Raw genomic sequence first — 9,758 nt, 5'->3', positions numbered from 1 at the left:
TACACAGGTTTCAGTATAACAACAGTAAACAGCAGAGTTCATTACACGTGTGTCAGTGTGAGTATTAAAGCTCAGTACAGCTGAGAGTTCTGTAGACTGGTGTGTCAGTGTATGGTAGACAGAGTATTAAGGTACGGTATTTGTGAGAATTCAGCACACCACTGTTGAGTATAACAACGCAGTACAGGCAAACGTTCAGCACACAGGTTTGAGTTTTAAAGCTCAATAGAGATGACAGTTCAATACTCAAGGTTGAATACTAAAGCACAGTACAGGTGAGAGCTCAGCACACAGGTGTGTCAGTGTGAGTATTACAGCACAGTACAGGTGAGACTTGACCACAATGATGTGTCACTGATTATTAAAGCACATTACAGTTGGGATTTCAGTACACAGATGTGTGGAGTATTATAGTACAGTACAGGTGGGTTCAGTGCACGGGCTTGAGTATTACAGAGTACAGTAGAGAGTTCAGCAGACTGATGTGTCACTGAAGATTAAATCGCAGTACAATCGAAAAGTCAGCACACTGGAGTGTCAGTGTGAGTATTCAAGTGCAATACAGGCATACCGGTGTGTCGTCGAGAATTCAGTACCGGTGAGAGATCAGTACACAGGTTTCAGTATAACAGCAGTACACAGCAGAGTCCATTACACGTGTGTCAGTGTGAGTATTAAAGCTCAGTACAGCTGAGAGTTCAGCACACAGGTGTGTCGCTGTGAGTATTAAAGCGCATTACAGTAGAGAGTTCAGTATGCATGTGTGAGTATTGTAGCGCAGTTGAAAAGATCAGCACGCAGGTTTCAGTATTAAAGTTCAACAGATGTGAGAGTTCAATACTAAGGTTTCAAAGCACAGTACAAGTACCAGATCAGTGTTAGGGCCAGTATTCAGTATTCAGCTCTGGAGTTGTGAGCTGTGTCCCCCCTCAGGAATCAAACCTGCAACCTACAGTTACTAAGCCCAGGTTAGCACCGCGAAGCTGTGGAGTTTCACAGCCCACAGGCAGCTGGAGAGACAGGCACACAGACTGACACAAGGAGGAAGAAATCAAGACGGGAGAGTCTCCTACCTCCACATCCACACCCCTCATCCACTCCGGTCTTCCCACTGCCAGCGTCGGGACTTCCTGGAAAACAAGGGAACAGAAAGTTAAGAGAGAGAACCCCACCTGTATCACAACTCCCCATCCTTATCCGTCTTCCCACTGTCAGCTACTGGAATATCCTGGAAAATCAGGGAACGGAAAGTTAGGACAGTGAAGAAGTAGTGAAGAGCATCTCACCTCTATCACTACTCCCCGTCTGGTCCCGTCTTCCCACTGTCAGCCTCTGGAATATCCTGGAAAAGAAAAAGGAAAAGAAAGTTAGGAGAGAAAATCCTCTATCACAACTCCCTGTTCATACCTGTCTTCCCACTGTTAGCCTCTGGAATATCCTGGAAAATAAAGGAAAAGAAAGTTAGGAGAGAACATCCAATTTCTATCACAATTCCCGATCCATACCTGTCTTCTCACTGTCAGCCACTGGAATATCCTGGAAAATCAGGGAAAAGAAAGTTAGGAGAGAGTATCCGATCTCTAGCACAACTCCCGATCCCTACCCGTCTTCCCACTGTCAGCCTCTGGAATATCCTGGAAAACAAAAAGGAAAAGAAAGTTAGGAGAGAACATCCAATTTCTATCACAATTCCCTGTTCATACCTGTCTTTCCACTGTCAGCCTCTGGAATATCCTGGAAAATCAGGGAAAAGAAAGTTAGGAGAGAGTATCCCACCTCTAGCACAACTCCCGATCCCTACCTGTCTTCCTACTGTCAGCCACTGGAATACACTGAAAAATAAAAGGAAAGAAAGTTAGGAAAGAGTATCCCACCTCTAGCACAACTCCCGATCCATACCTGGCTTCTCACTGTCAGCCTCTGGAATATCCTGGAAAATCAGGGAATAGAAAGTTAAGAAAGTATCCCACCTCTATCACAACTCCCTATCCATACCTGTCTTCTCACTGTCGGCCACTGGAATATCCTGGAAAATAAAGGAAAAGAAAGTTAGGAGAGAGTATCCCACCTCAAGCACAACTCCCGATCCCCACCTGTGACACTGAAGGTTTCCTGAGCCCGAAGGCCGCAGACTGAAGCCAGTCTTCTCTCGTCTCTTCCAGACTGTGATGTTGTTCACCTTACTGAGAGAGAAACTGACCACAGCTTTTAAAACTGTATTTACAGCCGAGAACAACGATATCATCACTCGGCACAGAGGCGCTGTGGGGATTCTCTCACAGCCAACAAAGCAGAGACGTCCGAACTCTCTCATTCACCCATGTTTTTCTCATTATTTTTGCAACAGAATAATGTGCAATGTTTTTTTTCTCTTTCTTTTGTTTGCATTCCATTTAATTGTACAGGAATGCTGGGTGTCCATAAAAAATTTCCCTCAGAGGACAATAACATCCTATAATCTTACCTCACTCCTGATCGCCTTTCGCACATATTTAGTACCGATAACAACAATATGACTTCAGTTACTCTTGCTCCTACTTACATTAACAGTACTGCTGCTTCTATTAATAGTGCTGCTACTGAAAACAAGTTTATTAGCACCCGGAGTAACAGTAATGCTTCTGTTACTAAGCTTGCCAATAAAAGCACCCTGCTAACAGTCTTACTGTTCTGCACTATATCATACCAGCGCTCCTCTTTCACCAGGGGGGTTGTGAAGCCAGTGGAGGAGAGACTCACCTGGTCTGCACTCACCTGCCTGGCGCCTCATGCCCTTCAGTGCTGATGGGGTACCCTGTCCCCTCCTGTGCTGACCAGTCAAGCACACCCCCTTGTCCTCTAACTGCTGGTCTGGGGGCGCCCTCTCCAGTCCTGGCTGCCTGGCCCTGTTTCCAAACACGGCGGGCAGCTCCCACATTCCCATTCCCTGCCCACCTGTCCCGGAGCTTCCCGGACGTCCCACAGCCTCCCTGCCCTCTCCCTGTCCGCTGGGGCTGAGGTACTCCTGCAGGAGCTGCGTCTGTGGGAAATGAAAACGCCCGAATAATTGCTTTTTCTGCGATTTCAGATCAGACTGGCAGCCTGATCGAAAACATAAAACAAAAAGGTTAGAGATCCGATCTGATCTGTATTGGGGGTTCTGTTCTGTCACCCCTGGGTGTCTATGCGCTGGGCTCCCCCTCCAGCCACCATCATCAGTGTTTGTGAGGCTGAGAAGTTCATTCTGCTGCTCCTCAGTGAACACAGTGACCAGGTCTGTGTGATTGTCCCGGCAGTATTCCTGAGCTCGAACCCATGACAGTTTATAATGTATGAAGTATGAACTGGTATGTAGCTGGGGTAGAGGGGCTGAGCTCTGTAGCTGGGGTAGGGGGGTGAGCTCTGTAGCTGGGGTAGGGGGGCTGAGCTCTGTAGCTGGGGTAGAGGGGGGTGAGCTCTGTAGCTGGGGTAGAGGGGGGTGAGCTCTGTAGCTGGGGTAGAGGGGTTGAGCTCTGTAGCTGGGGTAGAGGGGTTGAGCTCTGTAGCTGGGGTAGAGGGGGGTGAGCTCTGTAGCTGGGGTAGAGGGGGGTGAGCTCTGTAGCTGGGGTAGGGGGGTGAGCTCTGTAGCTGGGGTAGGGGGGCTGAGCTCTGTAGCTGGGGTAGAGGGGTGATCTCTGTAGCTGGGGTAGAGGGGGGTGAGCTCTGTAGCTGGGGTAGAGGGGGGTGAGCTCTGTAGCTGGGGTAGAGGGGGGTGAGCTCTGTAGCTGGGGTTGGGGGGCTGAGCTCTGTAGCTGGGGTAGAGGGGTGATCTCTGTAGCTGGGGTAGAGGGGGCTGAGCTCTGTAGCTGGGGTAGAGGGGGCTGAGCTCTGTAGCTGGGGTAGAGGGGCTGGTCTCTGTAGCTGGGGTAGAGGGGGCTGAGCTCTGTAGCTGGGGTAGAGGGGTGATCTCTGTAGCTGGGGTAGAGGGGTGATCTCTGTAGCTGGGGTAGAGGGGGCTGGTCTCTGTAGCTGGGGTAGAGGGGGCTGGTCTCTGTAGCTGGGGTAGAGGGGCTGGTCTCTGTAGCTGGGGTAGAGGGGGCTGAGCTCTGTAGCTGGGGTAGAGGGGTGATCTCTGTAGCTGGGGTAGAGGGGCTGGTCTCTGTAGCTGGGGTAGAGGGGCTGGTCTCTGTAGCTGGGGTAGAGGGGGCTGGTCTCTGTAGCTGGGGTAGAGGGGTGATCTCTGTAGCTGGGGTAGAGGGGTGATCTCTGTAGCTGGGGTAGAGGGGTGAGCTCTGTAGCTGGGGTAGAGGGGCTGGTCTCTGTAGCTGGGGTAGAGGGGGCTGAGCTCTGTAGCTGGGGTAGAGGGGCTGGTCTCTGTAGCTGGGGTAGAGGGGGCTGAGCTCTGTAGCTGGGGTAGAGGGGTGATCTCTGTAGCTGGGGTAGAGGGGGCTGGTCTCTGTAGCTGGGGTAGAGGGGGCTGGTCTCTGTAGCTGGGGTAGAGGGGGCTGGTCTCTGTAGCTGGGGTAGAGGGGTGATCTCTGTAGCTGGGGTAGAGGGGGGTGATCTCTGTAGCTGGGGTAGAGGGGTTGAGCTTTGTAGCTGGGGTAGGGGGGTGATCTCTGTAGCTGGGGTAGAGGGGCTGAGCTCTGTAGCTGGGGTAGAGGGGGTGATCTCTGTAGCTGGGGTAGAGGGGCTGAGCTCTGTAGCTGGGGTAGAGGGGCTGAGCTCTGTAGCTGGGGTAGAGGGGCTGAGCTCTGTAGCTGGGGTAGAGGGGGGAGGGATCTGTGTCATATGTGTTTTCTATGGGCTTCACAGACACACCCTTGTCCGAGCTGTGAGCTGGGGTCACGTGATCACTCTCCATTTCCATACCGGCTGTATCAGCGAGGCAGAGAGCGATACCAGCGCAGGCAGACAGACAGAGAGCTCGTCTCCCACCCAGCCAGGCGCCGAGACAGAGGGACACCCCGAGGAGCAGAGGTAAGTGTGGGAGAGCAGCGTCCCAGGGCACTGCACTCACCCCTGAGGGGCAATTAAAACACAGGGAGAGCACCAGTTAATACAGGGAGAGCACCAGTTAATATAGCATACAGCGAGCACACCAATAAACACAGGGAGAGCACCAGTTAATACAGAGAGAGTACACCCATTAACACAAAGAAACAGCAGTTCATTCAGCATACAGCAAACACACCAATTGATACAGCGAGCACACCAATAAACACAGGGAGAGCACCAGTTAATACAGAGATCTAATGTGTTTAAATGTGACTGTGTTTGAACCCTGTGCTCCTGGTGGGGCTCTGGAAGAGTCTGGGGCGCAGGACCGGGGGCGATGACAGACTCAGTGACTCTGTGTTTGAACCCTGTGCTCCTGGTGGGGCTCTGGAAGAGTCTTGGGCGCAGGACCGCGGGCGATGACAGACTCGGTGACTGTGTTTAAACCCTGTGCTCCTGGTGGGGCTCTGGAAGAGTCTGGGGCGCAGGACCGGGGGCGATGACAGACTCGGTGACTCTGTGTTTAAACCCTGTGCTCCTGGTGGGGCTCTGGAAGAGTCTGGGGCGCAGGACCGGGGGCGATGACAGACTCGGTGACTCTGTGTTTGAACCCTGTGCTCCTGGCGGGGCTCTGGAAGAGTCTGGGGCGCAGGACCGGGGGCGATGACAGACTCAGTGACTCTGTGTTTGAACCCTGTGCTCCTGGCGGGGCTCTGGAAGAGTCTGGGGCGCAGGACCGGGGGCGATGACAGACTCGGTGACTCTGTGTTTAAACCCTGTGCTCCTGGTGGGGCTCTGGAAGAGTCTGGGGCGCAGGACCGGGGGCGATGACAGACTCGGTGACTCTGTGTTTAAACCCTGTGCTCCTGGTGGGGCTCTGGAAGAGTCTGGGGCGCAGGACCGGGGGCGATGACAGACTCGGTGACTCTGTGTTTGAACCCTGTGCTCCTGGCGGGGCTCTGGAAGAGTCTGGGGCGCAGGACCGGGGGCGATGACAGACTCGGTGACTCTGTGTTTGAACCCTGTGCTCCTGGTGGGGCTCTGGAAGAGTCTGGGGCGCAGGACCGGGGGGCGATGACAGACTCGGTGACTCTGTGTTTGAGCCCTGTGCTCCTGGTGGGGCTCTGGAAGAGTCTGGGGCGCAGGACCGGGGGGCGATGACAGACTCGGTGACTCTGTGTTTAAACCCTGTGCTCCTGGTGGGGCTCTGGAAGAGTCTGGGGCGCAGGACCGGGGGCGATGACAGACTCAGTGACTCTGTGTTTGAGCCCTGTGCTCCTGGTGGGGCTCTGGAAGAGTCTGGGGCGCAGGACCGGGGGCGATGACAGACTCAGTGACTCTGTGTTTGAACCCTGTGCTCCTGGGGGGGCTCTGGCCTGTGTCAGGCTCTCCTCTCACCTGACGGACTCTCCCCCTCGCGCAGGAGTCTGAAGGGGGGGGGTTTCATGACACAACAGGTCTCAGTGTCCTGCTCCTGCTTTGTTTAGAACACAATCCGTAGCTGACCCCCAGAAAGAGACTGTTTTGCCTAGTTAATAAATAACTGGTATGTTATTGTAACTGCACCACGAACACAGGGAACTGAGACAAAGAGACAATGGAAATTGGGACAAGTCAGTTTTTCCTTCTTTACGGACTTAACTTACTGTACAGTGTGCTATTCAGAGTTCTGGACAGATAGGAGCTGTCCTCATTTGCCTAGTTAATCAATAGCCAGCAATTGATTCTAACTGGTACCAGGAACACAGGGCAGAGGGAGAGAGACAGGTAGAGAGGGAGAGAGAGGAGAGAAAGAGACAGGGTCAGGTACAGAGAGGAGAGAAAGAGAGACAGGTACAGAGAGAGAGGGGAGAAGGAGAGATAGAGGGGAGAAGGAGAGACAGTGAGAGACAAGTACAGAGTGAATGAGAGGAAAGAGAGAGGGAGAGAGACAGCTGTCCCTTCTGCTGCTGCTCCTGATGTCTGTCTGACACGCTGACCGACGGCGCACTCAGCTGATCACCTGACTGACTTCCTGTCCAGCTCCCAGCTCTGCTGTCTGAGGGGCTGGCCAGCGGACTGACCCCGGGAACCGACCCCACTGCCTGTCCAGAGAAGGGCTTGGACACGAGCTGCCTGACCTCCCAGCGGCGCTGCGGAGATGGAGAGGGGGGGGCTGGCCTGTCTGCTGCTGGCCGTGGCTGGTGAGTGACCTCTGACCTCTGTCTCAATCTTGTTCCAGCACTCAGGCCGCAGGTATCGGTGTTGGGCGATACCTGGCGCATCCTGGACACGACAGGCAAGGCTACAGGTGACTCCCTGGGCCCCAGTTTCTCTGGAAAAGAGGGAGAGGAGGAGGGAGGGGAGCTCTGTTTCCTGTGTCTCTGTACAGACCCCCTCCCCAGCGATATCCTTCCTCTCTCAGGGGACCGGGGTCGCGGGGAGTAGCCTGAGGTTATTAACTACTTTCTAAAGCACCGGCTCTGAGCACGAGCTGCTGCTGCTCGTCAGAACTCCACCTGCTTGGTTTTCTGTTCCCAGTGCTCTGTCCAACTGGATCCGGCCACATCGGGAAGTTCTACTTTGTGGACTCACCCCTGAACTGGACCGACGCTCAGAGACACTGCAGAGACACCTACACTGACCTGGCCTCCATCAACAGCACAGCAGAAATGGACACAGTCCTCAACACCACTAACCTGCCCAGTGGCCCAGCCTGGATAGGCCTGTACCGAGACTGCAGAGAGAGCTGGCGGTGGTCTGGCGGAGAGGTCGTGACCTTCACCCACTGGAGGAGTCAGCTCCCCTGCGCTGCTCTCAACGCAGCGGGATTCTGGGAGGAGAGAGACTGCAGCGAGGAGAACTTCTTCGTATGCGAGAGCCAAGGTGAGACAAACGGAGAGCGCGAGCTGAGCTTAACTATAGGAAAAACAGGGATGGACAGGAAACAGGAAATGGCGGTGCGCAGAGCACGATGGGATTTGTAGTCTCACAGCCCTCCGCAGTCAGCCCAGGGCCACGGATAGGAAGCGGGAAGAGCCGACGCGCCGGGAATTCTGGGACCTGTCGAGCCGCTTCCTGCGAGAGAGGCCGAGGCAGGACCACCAGGCCCACCCGAAACGAGGCCCGCGAGCGACTCCGTCGTCTCTCTCCTCCCGCGACGGTGGAGCGTTCGCGTTCGCGTTCGCGTTCCTGTTACTTTCCACGACACATCCGCCTGCCAACTCTCTCCCCTCGAAACCCCTTGACAAACGGCCTGGGGTTAGGGACACCAGGAGACGAAAGCCAACGGATACGCCATCACCCAGGCGGAGAGCAAGAGGGTTAGGACAACAACACGATGGGCAAACGGTTTAAATCCAGTCATCTCATTGAGTAACGTACAATGAAACGTTAATTACGGCCCTCACCTGCTCGAGCGGGAGGTGAACCAGACACCTCAGGGCCCTCGGGATTCGAAACGTCCGCCGCGGCCATGTTTCCATCCTAATGTTCTTTCCGGATTTCATTTTCCGATTTCAGCGCTTCCCGTTGCTCGAGGGCATCGGGACGCACGACTGTCGGCCGCCTTGAATCGGAGCTCCTGACCCTCCGCTCCTCACCCCCGCTAGTCAGAGGCTGAGAAATAAAGACGTGTGTGTCAGTGTGTGGGTGGGTGTGCGTCAGTGTGTGGGTGGGTGTGTGTCAGTTTGTGGGTGTGGGTGTGTGTGTCGTACAGAGGAGCTGCAAACATTCACACTTCAGTGGAACAGAAATGGGCTCTTGTCCATTTAGGAAGAAGTCACAGGTTAATTCCGGTGCTGAAGAGAGAAGAGAGGGAACACAATGTTTCGGCTGTGGAGCCTTCTCCGAGTGCAAGCATCTCCTCCTCACACCCCAAGAAGGCTCCACAGCCGAAACGCTGTGTTTTCTCTCATCTCTCTTCAGCACAGGAATACACCTTTAACTTGATCGTTTGCCACCTACGCTAGCTGATGCAGCTCCCCACCTGAACTACTTCTTATCCATTTATACAACAATGCGACCAACCCCCCCAAAAATAATTGAATATAAATCCATCTGCAGATCTTTAGATCTTTATATCCGCTCATAATGTGTTACAGACAGTGCGTCTGTGTCTCCAGTCCTCTGAATTCAGCAAGGAAAAGCACTTCAGTGCACAAATTCTACTACAAGATGGACATTTGCAAAAACTCAAGAGGTCATGTTGCTATCTGGAACATTCCTGCGACCGGAGAGCTCACCGATTCGAGACTCATGTCCAGTGCTGTGCTGAACTGACTTGTCTTCACAGGCGAGACACAGCAGTACAGGCTGATCAGGGAAAACAAGACCTTCGCTGCAGCCCAGAGACACTGCAGAGAGAGCTGCTCCGACCTGCCCCGGGTGGACAGCGTGGGAGAGTCTGAACAGATCAGGACGACGGCGCAGGGACACGCTGTCTGGATCGCGCTGCTCCAGGACGGCTGGGAGTGGTCTGACGGGAGGCGCTCTGGGTTTCGCAACTGGAGTCTTGGGGAGCCCAGTGGAGGAGGAGCCCTGTACACAGAGATCTATTTAAAAGATAATGTACATAATAATAATAATAATAATAATAATAATAAAAGAGGTGGCTGGAACGATGCTGGTGCAAACCATTCCAGCCCCTTCTTCTGCTACAATGGTGAGTCCAGCCCTGACAGACTGTCCCAGAGCCCCAGGCAGCAGCTCAGTGAGCTGAGTTTGTCTCAGGAGAATCCAGCTTGAGAGAACAGCAGCAGAGAGCTGTATCTCCCTCGTCTGACCTCGGTCTCCCAGCAGCAGCACAGAACTACATCAAGAGC

At 53.8% G+C, this 9,758-nt stretch overlaps 1 protein-coding gene across 1 annotated transcript; it reads left to right on the top strand.

Annotated features, from left to right (window-relative positions):
• Window positions 1-7,096: 7,096 nt before the first annotated feature.
• Window positions 7,097-9,681, top strand: LOC148813462 (secretory phospholipase A2 receptor-like). The gene is made up of 4 exons (XM_088907999.1): window positions 7,097-7,139; window positions 7,178-7,246; window positions 7,477-7,821; window positions 9,230-9,681. Exons 1-4 carry the CDS (start codon window positions 7,097-7,099, stop codon window positions 9,679-9,681), a joined length of 909 nt encoding a protein of 302 aa, XP_088764125.1.
• Window positions 9,682-9,758: the final 77 nt, after the last annotated feature.

The sequence above is a fragment of the Atractosteus spatula genome (assembly GCF_055471065.1).
Source record: "Atractosteus spatula isolate fAtrSpa1 chromosome 10 unlocalized genomic scaffold, fAtrSpa1.hap1 SUPER_10_unloc_1, whole genome shotgun sequence".
Taxonomy (NCBI): Eukaryota; Metazoa; Chordata; class Actinopteri; order Semionotiformes; family Lepisosteidae; genus Atractosteus; species Atractosteus spatula.
This window is presented reverse-complemented; position numbering and strand designations above follow the sequence as displayed.